Source organism: Rhyacophila brunnea, unplaced genomic scaffold (genome assembly GCF_057557595.1).
Source record: "Rhyacophila brunnea isolate RB1 unplaced genomic scaffold, BYU_Rbru_1.0 scaffold_12, whole genome shotgun sequence".
Taxonomy (NCBI): domain Eukaryota; kingdom Metazoa; phylum Arthropoda; class Insecta; order Trichoptera; family Rhyacophilidae; genus Rhyacophila; species Rhyacophila brunnea.
Window position 1 is genome coordinate 34358920 of NW_028232774.1, and position 14507 is coordinate 34373426.

General features: G+C 34.0%; 1 protein-coding gene across 1 annotated transcript in view; it reads left to right on the forward strand.

Annotated features, from left to right (window-relative positions):
* The first annotated feature begins 261 nt into the window (after nucleotides 1–261).
* LOC147078087 (putative divalent cation/proton antiporter TMEM165) overlaps nucleotides 262–14507 on the forward strand; it is a 44298-nt gene continuing 30052 nt past the window's right edge. Inside the window, exons 1-2 of the mRNA XM_085961194.1 lie at nucleotides 262–390; nucleotides 5306–5431. Coding sequence (XP_085817320.1) covers nucleotides 5315–5431 — 117 coding nt within the window. The 5' untranslated portion in view covers nucleotides 262–390; nucleotides 5306–5314. The remainder of the gene's footprint in view (nucleotides 391–5305; nucleotides 5432–14507) is intronic.

Sequence of the window (14507 nt, forward strand, 5' to 3'; positions counted from 1 at the left end):
TGTTAATTACCACATTTAAATAACACGTTAATTTCATCTAATGGCCAACTGCTCCAAACGCGCGAGTCGCGGTGTTAGCACTAAATGAATTATGAAGTTACTCTTTATTATATTTTATTTAAATGATGTTGTATAAAGGTTGATAGAACAAGTACTGTTAATAAGAGATTATTCATTAAACCTTTTTGTAGTGAAACGCGAAACTATGCTTTTTCGGAACGTATGAAAAACGATATGGAAACGTCATCGATGTCAATTTTTGACAACTTGTGTCGTGCCGTGCATATCTATGGTGTCGTGAATGTTATCAATCTCTATTTCCAACAATAGGCTGCAATTCATTTATCAGCTTAACGTTATCTCTGTTCATCTGGCTGTGAGTAATCTAACGTATGTATTGTTTAATTCTTTCGCTGTCAAACTACCTACCGGCAGAATAAGTTGCTACTGAATATAGCTGCATTATTAAAGGTTAAATTGAATCGGATACTGTCAGAGTCAATTTGCTAGTTTGTCTCATTATTGCCCGTTTTAAATTTAACGAAATGAGTTACAATTTACATTGACAGGTTCAAGAACGTATTTTAAGAATAAGTCTTTGGAAAATAGCCACATTGACATAAATTTCTGCCAAATAGTGTTAATATACTTATTGACTTTCAAATTCTTTTGCAAGACTAGGTACACAGTAGAACAAATTTTTCCATCTTATCGAGCTGAAATTTGAAACTATTATTAAGAATGTATGTTGAATGCAATAACTGTAACAATTTGTTTGTTATATCAATTGACTTCCCATTAAGAATGACAGATTTATGTAGACTTTTCTGAAATATTCACTTTGTATAATTATGTATTATATTTCTTATTAAAATGCTTATGATATAAAGTGGATGTATTCAATTAAAGTGTGTCGTATCAATTATTAGACATTCAGTTTACGTGTGAGCAAAACATTCCATTCAAAGATTCTGCATCAAATAACTTGGTGTATCTATTTCGGGCATCTAATGTCTGCTTTAATATTCTGATACGGCATATATAAAAGACAAGACAGCACGGACGATACAAACGGACACTAACGATCCTAATAAATATTACGGATAAACCACACACGTTTAATCATTTTTGGATGCGACAGCTTGCAATAAGTTGTATGTGAACAGCCGTAGTTATACCTGCAGGTTTTTATCGCTAAATGCAAAGTGCGAATTGTATCTGGGAAAGTGCAGTACCTATTTTGCAGTTGAAACAAAGCTATCAGTAGCAGGCGGAGTAAATGTAGAATTCAGTCACACCTGCTAGTTTTTCTTAAACCCGCTCCCTCCTGCGGCATTGAAAATCAATAAAAAAAATACTTCAAAATGGATCCCCCTAAATCATTTGGTACTGTTCGATTATCAGGAATACAGCGGAAAACACATTTTAAAAATAGCCGATAAACTGGATTATTTGTTAGGTTAACCTAACCAAACCTAACCTAACCTAACCCAACCCAACCTAACCTAACCTAACCTAACCTAACCTAAACTAACCTAAACTAACCCAAACTAACTAACTAAACTAAACTAACTATGTCATTTTTCCATGTACACTTGAAATACCTAATTTTAAACCTAATCTATTAGGATTAACCAAAGTTGCTCTAGAAAACCTTTTGTAAAGGACTGTCTAAAAATATGAAAGTAAATCGAAGATAAAGTTGCGTAGTGTTCATATTTAAATGTTAAAAAGTTAAATTTTAACTCTTTTACTACCACGACAATTTACTGTTTACAACTACTGTCGTAAAATACCACACTGTTTTATGCCGTTTCATGGAGTTTTGTTAAAATAATAAAATCTTTTTTAAAAATAACAATTATTCTTATATTCTATTATTTAATGCTTTCTTGGAGAGAGCGATCCATCCTAAATATTGACGCTTCCGTGTTGATGTAAATTATAGACAAAAATAAAAGATGCATTTTATATCTATTAAATATGAGAAAATATACATTTGATAGCATAATGAAATAAATATCAGCTTTCAGCACTTGCACTATCCGATGTCATGATGAATAATAGTTGAGAATCCATCACACAATCACCCAAATTGTACTAATAACTTATACTATGTGCAAGAACACAGTGGTCGAGCGGGTGTCAGGGCGGTAGCGACGTACACGACTCAAATGTATAACCGTGCGTGAAATGTACGTAGACAGTGTCTTTTTTTGGGAATTTCACACACGGTTATACGTTTGAGTCTCACGCGCTGATGCCGCCACGCTGCCTGCGCGTTCACTCTGGCCAAACACTATGACTCATTAAGATAGTGAGAACAATTAATAGGACACTTATTTCATGCCTCAGTTGACATGTTTTGAAATATAAACACTCATTATTTATAAAATATGGCATCACCAATTTTTTTTTAAATTGTGTAACAAAAAATTCCATCAAAACCCGCTATAATACTTTTTCATTATGTTGAGAAAATCAATAAAAACGTTTCAGTAGTGTTATAGCGGGTATTGATAGACGCATTAATTTTGTTTCATAAATTACAGTTAATCATAGTAGATTTTGAATGAGGCGATAAAATTTTCATGTAGAGATTTTAATAACGAATCTATCGATATATATATATCTTAATTATTTAAAAAAAGTATTATAGCGGGTTTTGAAACTCAGCGACACATATATCGCCTCTTGGTATTTTTAGCAAAGTACGCAAAGCCGATATATTCAGTGCTCGAAATAGAAAATTGTATGACCCGGAGCGCTCAAAAATTTTCCGAAAATATTAACATAAGTAGTTATCTAATTTTATCTAGCGTATCTAGCTCAGGCTGTCAAATTATTTTTTCCACGAGACAGAGCGATAATTTTGCCAAATTCTTGAATCGGAACAGCGCTCCAGTATGCTCCGGTCCATTTTGACCTGATCTGTGGTATTCTAAAGGCGGCCATAGACGGACAGTTTTCGTAGCAGTTTGAACATGGCACAGATAATAACTGTTCAATAACTGTACGTTAGTGGACACACCACATATCAGTTTAACTACCCCATTTAAATCTGTCGAACTGTCAACAGACGTGCCCATATACGTACAGTTATTGTCTGTGGCAGATCAAGTGTCAAAAACTATGGAGGTTATGTTCGCCGAGATCATACACAGGGGTATCATGTTTGTGTTAAATTAGTTTTAAGTAGGGTATACTTGAACGAACGATTGATCTACGAATATTTTTACTTTGTTAGATTTATTATGATTACAATTTATTGTTTGTGTAAATATATGTCCAGATTCTTTTATTTTGAATAAATTATTCATAGTATACTAATTGTTGTTTTAATAAAATTTAATTAAGATAAAATACATACGTATTGTTTTATTTAAATCAGGGTTATATACATTAAATTTATGTAATATGTTTTATTCAATCACCAAAACAATTTACTTATTGGTTTTGAATAATATAATATATTAATTTGGTACAGACATATTAACAACACACAATAAATATTGTTTGCGGTACCTAGTTGACACTTCACAATATTCGTAATTATATAATATGAGTAGCAAAAGAATACGCAACAAAAATAATATACTTCTTATCGAACGAACTTAGAAGATTATGACAGAACTGTCAAAATTTGCCGCCAAATCGCGCCAGCTACTCCTACTTTACGACACAGCTAGCTAACGTCACCCGAAAACTTTCGGTGAGTTGAAATTCCAACAGTTTTACAAAAACACGGGAGTGGGAGGTCGCTGGCAGTTTGAACATGGCACACATCTGAAAGGTCGAAAAGTGTCCGTCTATGGGCGCAGCAGATTATCTACCAAAGATAACTGTATGGTTATTAACTGGCATGTTCAGCCTGTTACGAGAACTGTCCATCTCTGGCCGGCATAAGGGCAAAAACAAAGATACTGAATGTAAGCTGCAAATTTTCAATTTCAATCAGCCAACATACAAAATTTTAATTTTGTAGGGCTCGCAGGGCATGACATAAGTATGAGCAGCTTCGGATATAATTTTCGTGTATCTATCGAAGACAATTGGTGCCGGTTTGATACCGCCTTTGACGAAGTGATTCTGTACAATCGACATCAATTTGTGTGCCGCTTGTCCTAAGTAAACTTTTTATTTTTAGATATTTCTCAAAATTCTACATATTTGAAAAGTCAGCAGTATTAGTAAACTCTTGTCAATTCTACAAAATTAAATCTGGCTGTTGGTCCTTTTTTTTACCTAATGTCAATGCTTGAAATGTGTTACAGGGATAAATAATTTTTGAACATCAATAGTAATTTGCGATATGTAATGAATTTATAATCTGAATGATTTAGCAGTCTCTTATTCAGCCTTTCATTTATATACGAAGAATCTCACGACTGGTTTATCTATGTACTTGTGAATATTTCCCACGATTGGTGGATTTGGGAAATATTTGTGCCAAGAGCCTAATGCAGAAACATTTAACTTAACTAAAATTTCCTCAGTACAAAACACTATGCAGAAACATCGTCCTTAGCTAAGATCATGTCGTCTATGGTTGACCTCGTCTTAAAAGCTTCGTTCGTTTTATCACCTCGTCTTAAACGCTTCGTTCATTTTTTCAATTGAAAATAATACCATATTTAAAATTTCTCTTTCCTATAGTTTAGGTAAATTATTTTGTAATTGTTAAACAATGTCAAAAATATGACAACTGCACTTTATAAATGCTATAACTGTAAATACATAATTAATATTTAATTATAATACTCTTATGTTTCCATTATCAGTCATTATACGTGATTTCGCAGGCATCGCAAGATATTTTTTTAACATGGTAACACTAGCTTCAAGCTTCAAGCCGTCACTACTGACTTCACTCTTCTCCAATTTAAATTCCGGTTCATTAAATCTTGCGTATGGATCCTTCATGTCCCTGATGTATCTCCTTGGTAAAGAAGCCTCGGCATTTTGCGCGAATTCTACCATGCGTACATTGTTCGCAATAACTGCAAACTGTTTATGCATATTATGCATGTACATGCTAAACGAATTAACATTATCAATATCCATATTGAGATAAATTGTTAAATGAATATGAGTGTATGGACTGTTTTATAGCACGCAAATTTATTTTGACAGCAGCTAGTCATGAAATTATTCACGTGTTAACTTTACCAACAATCTCGCGGGAAAGATAAGTGGACGTTCCCATGACTTGTCAAGTATCCGTAACGTGACAATTAATATCTGCCTTATGACTACCCTTATAGTCCAACGAGCAATTCAATACAATGTTCTGTTTGATTTGTAGAAATTGAAGATGGAGCGGCTGACACTATGCAGTGTCCTCATCTTCGGCCTACTGATGATAACCTCGCAGACCAGTTCAGCCAACAAAATGCCGGAGGAAGAAGCTGAAGTACTTCCATCAGTAACCGTAAGTAGTCTAATATCTACAGATCTAACAATGATATTATTTGCATGTAATGCCATATTTAAATAGATTTCAGTTGGCAATCAAGCGAGATGTGATCACTAATTTCTGACGAATAAACAGAGTGGTATAACGACTTGTCTTGTGTAATCCCTTTAGTATGACGTAGTATGAAACAATTATTTTCTCTAGTAAGAAGCAATTATATTGTCTTGTAAATAATAATTAAATTAGAAGAATTCATATAACATAATAATTATACATGATGCAATTGCCACAAATTGTGCATTTTGATTTATTTATTCATTCGTAAGTACAGTAGAACCTCGCTAATTCAGCACAATTATCTGAAGACATTTTGGAAGAAAGTTTTTAAAGAAAGCTCGAGTGTCAGAAAAGAATCATTGATAAGAGGTTATTTTGGTTTATAATAGAAAGACATGTTTTGCTACCTATAAAACCTTATTCATTATTTGTAGACGATTAAGATTACACGATTGAGGTACATCATATCGTGCCAGATCAGTGAGATTCTACTGAGAATATATAGAATATACAAGCTAACGCTATATATATATATATAAACAATTTGAAATTATTCGCCAATAATAATACTAACTAAAAAATCTATGAAACTCATTAGCGCCATGTAGCGGAGTTATAGGAACTAATATTGGAATCTTTCAGCTGCCTGTAAACTTCACATCCCAATACGTGTGTTACATCATTAATTCTGTTTTATTAGGGCGCTATTGATAGTCACACTTATGGAAAAAACGTGGGCTTATGCATTCATTCAATGGAGTAGAAAAAAGTGAAGGTAGTTTCAAGTAAAGCATAATCCATAATACCACTTATTTACATATGTATAAACTATGCATAGCTTCCTAAGTGTTCACTTAATTTTTTTTTTTAGTTTCCATTAGTTTTTTGCGATGCGGAATATTCACATTAGCTATTTTATATTTCTTGTAAGTTTTAGAAATTTCATCTAATTTTGTATGTCGCTTTCAGTCAGTTGTAAGATAATATACTGTGACAGTGGCACTGTTTTAAGGTAATTTATTACAGGGATCTGCTTTGTCAATCTTATCATGTGTTAGTTTTTACAGGTGTCGCTACATGTACGAATTCTTATGAATTTAGTATGTAATTAATTAATTTAGTACGGTCCGGTCGTTTATTTATCATTTTGAATAATATAATAGGTTAACTTTCAAATCATTTTGGAAAATACTAGCCGGATCATGGATGACATGTAAAAAGCGTTGATTTGATATCATACCCTTCATCATTATATTCGGAATTAAATAATAAAATAATTAAGTAAAGGTTTCTCAGTGTTTCAGGGTTACTTTCCGGTTCAAATTAGCTGATTGTAACCAAGTTTAACTTGGAAAATGTTTCACTATTCTTTCATCTTGTTTGCGTATGTTTTAACAAAGTCTTGCGTCACGCTAGTTGGAATACCTGTCTCAATCAATTGTCTGTGTTATCAGCAGGTATTATTTTGGAATGACGTTTTAGTTCACCATGCACCTATATCGTCGATCCATTGCCGACGCATTTTGTACAGATACACAGAAGGTTTTTCCTTTATCAATCTATAACACCTGTGATAATGCGAATCTATCATCTATAAGCGAATTATTTTAATAAACGTACATCCATATCATAGAGATAGCATCTCTAGCGAGTCCTTCAGATATTATAGTGATCAAATTGCTTTTAAATAATGGCAATCGATTTTATCTTAGTAACAAAGTGATATAATTATATAGCAATACATTGATAGTGATTTATTTGAGGCCAAATTTTTTCAAGAGATTCAAAATTGGAATGTTCTGGATATATTTTATGACAACTGCTGCATTGTTTGATTTAGTAAAAGTAGGAGAGTGGCGATGACTCCATACTAGTCTATTATTTAAACTTAACGCCTGCCTTCTCGAGAAAAATAATATTTAATTGCCTATTAATAGTTAATGTATTTAATTAATAATTACTTCATTATTTTATATTCTACAAAAATGATATATTTTTCTAACGACATCTGTCTGTAGGTATATATTATAAATTGATTGCCCTCTTGCCAAACCAGACCAACACGTACATGGCACTAATACGTAACCAGCTATGGCACTAAAAGGCTGCAAATAATTTCAAGTATACAACACGAACACTTACATACATACGATTACATAAGTATAATCAGTACCTATTATGAAATAATATTATGTCTAATAATTAACCATTATATTTTAACTATGTATTAATAAAAGCTGCACCAAACCATTGTATCATTAAAGCTAGGTTGCTAGATACCTTCAAAGTAGCCTCAAAAACTAGCCAGTAAAGGCAGTAACAAAATGTATATTAAGAATATTAAACATGTTGTGAGCTATTCGTTCGGGACTTGATATCCGAGAGGTGAAGGCTGGACCGTCTGTCTGCCGGGGCTCCCGTGATGATTGTCGTTTTCTATAATGTCATATCATTAATTATTTTATTAAACTACCTAATGTCAAACAGTATGCGATTTAGAGTTCATTATTGCAGTGGTAGTTGGTATGCGGCGCTCCGTCCACCTCTGTGTTGCCGTGTTGGGCTAAGGCTTCAATGTCAATGTCACAATGTCAAAACCAGTGTCATGCTATCACGTGAACTAAAACTGTAGGTAATTAATGACTAACGGGCCAAACAATGTAATTTATCTGAATATATTTATTCATTTTGGCACGCTGGATTCGGTACCAAATGCTCTTAGCGGTACATACTAGAGATGGGAAAACTGGTCGATTTTGAGGACTAAGTATACTTACTACCAGTATAAAAAAATACTTAGTATATAAACTTGTTCCAAAATACTTACTAGTATTAGGAATACTATATAGATGTTTGGCGTGCGTATGCGACAAAAGTTTCATACTCAACTTAAACTAAAACCAACTCCATATTATTAGTATTTTAAAATACGTATCGGCTCAGGGAACTCAGACTGTGTATCGGCTTCAATATAATCGCTAAAAATACGCTGAGCTCCTCTTATCGAAAAGTCCCATTTATTATAAAATTTTAAATTTATGAGTTGTTTTTCTGTTAGGTTACAATATTATTGTTAACAGAAATGAATAACAGTGATTTTTTTAAATTTTAAACATGTTTTGAACGGTAGGTATAAAACAAGCCTTAGCCTGTGCGTCATCTCACCACTGTGCTGCGACACAAAATTTATGACCTATTATTATTCATACATTCGAACGCAATAGACTAATAAATTAAAATATACCTATATTCAAGTGCTATTTCGTTCGTGCGCATTTAATGTCAATAGTGTTGAAAATTCTACTAACTGGCGAGTGCACAGAACAGCGACTTGGGATGATATCATCACAAGTTTTTTGGAATAAGTTTATTGGGCCACAAATACTTAGTATGGGTAGTTTCATCCGAAACTTGAGTACACAAACTGGTGACAGTATTTCCAACTCACCTCTAGTACATACGTACAACTATCGTGACAGTAGAATTTTCTAGCCCAGTTCGAATCGTGGTTGGGCATTACTATTTTTAAATATTTTTTTTAGTGCCTGTTGACTTTAGTTCGTGTACTTAATATCTATAATAAAAAGGTAAAATGTAATATTTTTTGTTCAGTAAAATACTGGAAATGTATGAAATAATCAAGAATCCAAAAAGAATGTCGTATTTTACAACTAATGAAATAATGCATAAAATGAATGTACAGTTCGACTCTTCTACGTCACCACTGTGGGTGGTTTCTGGAACTAAAACCCTCCCCCTGCAATTATTTTCACCACTATACCTATTCCCCGCGCCCATAATTCAGTGTGTTTTCGATATCGTTTAGAGTTTTATTAACATTTTTTTTTCCGACCATGTCCGATCCTAATAGGATCATTGGGCCTCCACGGAGTGGAGATTTCTATTAACAGATTTTGTTTTCACGAGAAATGGATGTCAACCACTTGCTCAACCTATTAGGTCCATACTCTGACTCATGCACAAATTGAAAAACAATATGTGTAGGTACATGCCAGACCCAGGATTCGAACCTGGGACCCACGACGCTATAGGCCGACGCTTAAGCCGCGCGGCCATCGTGGGACTGACTTATTAACATTAGCTCCGCCTAAACCTTTGCAGGCGAAGAACATTATTTCGAATTTAGAAATGTCATCCGGAGGAGAGAGAAAAAGAAAGCTTTTCCTCTAAATAATGCCAGAGATTGAGTATTTGCTATGACAAGTCAATACGCAAAGAGCATGTGACGCAATGTCATTGATGTGACGTAATAGTATCAGTGCGCGAAAACCATGTGACGTAACAGTGCCAGCGCATGCAAGGCTGTGACGTAGAAGACTTGATATAGAAGTTAGTGTATACCTAATAGTTAAGAAGTTTAGTCGTCATTTTGTATGTAGCATTTAGGTATTTAGGTAATACTAAAAGATCAGTAGGTATGTTGATTTTTAAACAAATCTAGTATAATTTTAACCTTGTGAGGAGACGTTTTAGGCTGTCTGTCGTGTCAAAAAACGCTAAATTTAACGCCTATTCAAAAATGCTAGATCTAGCAAGAGAAACGCTTAGTTGGCAACACTAAGATCTTGTCCAGATGACGCGTGTCTCGCCGCGACTGCATGTGGACGGCTCAATGAGGTCACCTGTACCTCGCGCGAGAAGTGACACGCGGCGATTACATGTGGACGGCTCAATGAGGTCACATGTAGCTGGAATGCGCGCGGGTTCTTACGCGCGAGTCAAATCGCGCCATCTGGACGAGGCCTAAGTGTATGTCCTGAGTGGCAGCGTTGAGCGTTTAGCGCAACTCAAACGTATAACCGTGTGTGAAAATGTTCGTAGACAATGTCTTTTTTTGGTCATACATTTATACGATTATACGTTTGAGTTGCGTAAGACGCTCAACGCTGCGCCGAACGCTGGCACTGAGGCCTCAGACTAAGTGCTCGGCCGTAGTGGTTTGGCGGGCGCGGTGCGGCGGCGTCTTGCGAAACTCAAACGTATAACCGTGTGTATTATGCCCCAAAAAAGACACTGTCTACGAAAATTTCACACACGGTTATACGTTTGAGTTTCGCAAGACGCCGCCGCGCCGCCCCCGCGCGACCACTATGTTCTTGCACTAGCCTGTGGTGCAATAGCGTCTGTTTCAAAACTTTACTCATTCATGACAACACCTCTACTGTATGGGTGAGTAGATACTATTTGAAGTGTAGGCATTCTCATTGCATTTTTTTAAACCTAGTACCTACCCACTCCTTTATAAGTGTCACGATAATGCCCTAATGCTGATAAGAGACTGATTTTTCTACACGTGGAAAGCCGGTAAAATCTATGTCAAACACAATAATCGCTTAATCAGTAATCATAGACAATTATTTTTAATTCATCATCAATCAAGTAGGTACCTATTAGGTAATTATTATTGATTATTTTGTAAATGGATCATTCGCTTATGAGTTTTATGAGTATCTATCAATACGTATATAAGTAGGTTGGTATGTGTTTATTATGGGCAGTGGTGGCGTGGTTGATAAAGTGCCCGTTTCTGAAACCATGGGAACGGGTTCGAACATTATGGGAAATCTACTATCCATCTTAAGGGGGATCCTTATACCAACAGCGGCACCTAGCGGAAAAATACGAAGCTTGCAATTTGAGACTTTTTTTTGATAATTTACAATCTCAACTGTATTAATTGATAAATATGTATCTAAAAACATTAAAAAGATTTTATTTTTTTTAAGTCAAAGATAAACCTACAATTGTAAAAAAATGTAATAAAATGTGAATTTGTTGCAGGGTCCCATCTTATTATTACATTATATTTTATGGTCATATTTAGATATTATTAAAATTTAGTTTATTAAGTTTTTTAACGTTTAGATTTTTGACTAATTCATCGTTTTAATATTTTTTATATTTATTTTAAAAACATAGATTTTTATAAAAATAAACATGTGTAAGTATAAGTTGAAATCCTTTTTATTTATATCAAATCAAGCTGTGTGTGGAAAGAGATGTGAAAAGTTGTCAAAGGGTGACTATTAAATTGCCTTTTGGGTTAGAAATTGCTGTCTCGTAGTCAACCCTGCTCATATTTCTATGAGTCTGCCCGATAGTGATTCCGGCCTCTTAAATAGATTTTTGACTAATTCTTAGATTTAATATTTTTATATTTATTTTAAAAATATAGATTTTTATAAAAATATACTTGTGTAAGTATAACTTGAAATCCTTTTTATTTATATCAAATCAAGCTGTGTGTGGAAAGAGATGTGGAAAGTTGTCTAAGGGTGACTATTAAATTGCCTTTTGGGTTAGAAATTGCTGTCTCGTAGTCAATCCTGCTCATATTTCTATGAGTCTGCCCGATAGTGATTCCGGCCTCTTAAAGTTTCCATGGAATTAGATCCTTAGGGGAAAACACTTTTTGGCGGTGATAATGTGTATGTTGCCTAAGGCATAAAGCCCATTGACGCAGCGAGTGCGGCGCTCGCGCAAAATTTCTACAAGTGGCGCGTAAATCATCAAAAATACAACGTAATCAAATACGCCAGCGCCCACTGGACTTGACGATGCCTTGCGCCCCGCTTGCCGCATGAGTCACCGTTTTTCTCTTCTCGGCGATACGATTTAATGAAAATACAAAGAAGTCCATTCATTGAACACGGCTACCAAAATTACGCTGCTCAAGGCGTCGTCGATCGACGGGCGAAAAGCAATTATTTAATAACAGGGAAGTCATTGTTTAATTTTATTGCGTGTCCAGTTTATCGCTGGTTGAATAATGTCGTCGTAAATATTAATTACAAGCCCCGAAATAATATAATATTTTTATTGCTTTGTTATGAGAGGCGCTGTAAAAATAATTATTTTGTGCTGCTTGGGCCGCTTATTACATAGGTGAAGGGTAATGCGCGGCGAGAGACGTGTGATTATGGTTATGAATAAACACTTCATACGCCGACTTCGCCCGCTCGACGCGTTCTATGGGCACCATCGCTAAGATTTACAGTAGGTTACAGCACTCCTATTATATATTCCTATTATAATTAACCTTAAATCTCTAGGATAACACACTATTTTATTGATATGTAATCATCTGTCAAACTATTATGAGAGTATCATTTGTTTTCTTTCACGACCCGATTAAAATAAATGATTCCTCCGATTTTTCAAATTTAGAATCACACGTTTTCTCTCATGCATTACGGATAATTCAAGACAAATATTAGGTAATTTTTTATGCAAGTTGAATAATGAATGACATTGAGAGAGTGATAGATCACGTTTTGATACTGCGCGGAAGTTAAAGAGTATGTCAATGTATAGAGTAGATAACTTCAATTATTTTATTCATTCAGTGGTAGATTGATAAATGACAATGAAGATAGAAATCAGGAAGGAACTGTTAGGGTGCATTAATACTGTGCGATATTTGAAATTAAAAATATATCATACTTATATCAATTATTATTTTATCTTGGATAATATAAACTAATTCTATGGGTCTCGTTAATAACGACTTCAGCACAGAACATAGATAAGCCAGCAATACTCGACTGATAATGTAAAACAATAAGAAGGTATCTATTAATTATTATATTACACAGATTTTTAATCTTTTGCTTAATGGCGGTCATTAAAAAAATGATATGCCATTAATCATTCTTCTTCGAGTACCGCGATCGGTTACATGTCTTATCCTGCTATCTCTGCTAGTGTCATTGTGCGTTAATAATAATATTTTACAGTTATTATCAATAGTGAGAAAAATTGGTAAATATTGTTGGGAGTGGTAAAAACATTAATATTGTTAGCTGCACTAATCAAGCCTTCATTACAGTTTAGTTTAAAAAAACGTCGTGATATAATATATTATACAAGCGGCTCTAGACGCGAAAATTAAAATGAACAGGGGACTATCACCGTAGTCCCCTAATGTTTTGGGTTTAAAGGGGATTATCCCCGGATATTTTGTATATAAAATAATAAAAGAACTTAAGTTAAGGATTTAAGGATTACAATATATAAAAACATATGAGCAGTTTTTAGCAGGGCTTCGAACCGTTATTTTTTTTCCGTTCCGATTCAAGTAAAAATATATATATCGGTTGGGTTCCGGTTTTCGTTCTAAAAAAATAATGGTTTTCCGGTTTTCGGTTCGGCTCCGAGTGATTATTTTTTAAATATTTTTAATTTCTATTAAAAAATATTTTCTACCATAATTTGAAACATTTTATGGTATTTGTATGATAGCCAGATGCTACGCTCCGACACCAATGGTTATGCTGCACCGGACGGCCGTAGCCTTAAATTTTTAAAATAATATAATATTATCAATTATAATATGTTAACGCGCGTGTTTGAATATGTACCGAACCGAAAAAAACGATATTTTTCCGGTTTTTGTTCCGGCAAAAAATAACGGTTTTCCGGTTTTCGATCTGCTTCTGGTTCGAAGTCCTGATTTTTACACCACGACATACATTGATATATACTATATTGATTTTGATGTTCCAAAATAATACGATTTATTATTCCTACTTATTCATCGATCTGGCTTTCAACTGTTGATTGATGTTGAATAATAAAAAATCAAAATATCTAATCCCACCTGAAAAATGTTAGAGCCCTCTCTGAATATTCATAGGTACTTGTGGCTGATAAAAATGTGTGATGAAATAACGTAAAATCGTTATTATAAATTTATTTATTACACGCGCATAAAGTTAATTTACTGTTCAAACGATTTATTGTCAATTTTATGGAATTATGTAGGAACAATAAGTCAATCGATTTTTATCGCTAAATTTCGTTTTGCATTTCAAATAATTGTCATTGTTTCTTCCATTGTCATTGCTTTGTATGCATGGCAGTAGGACGTCAACACTGTAGTACATCTATCAAATATGTCATGTTTCACTCATGTTATACTTAATTCTAATCAATAAATTTAGCATGACAACAAAAAGTTAATTGTAGTGTTTTGTACCTAATCATTAAGTGGCTAATGTCTGTTTTTCGATAT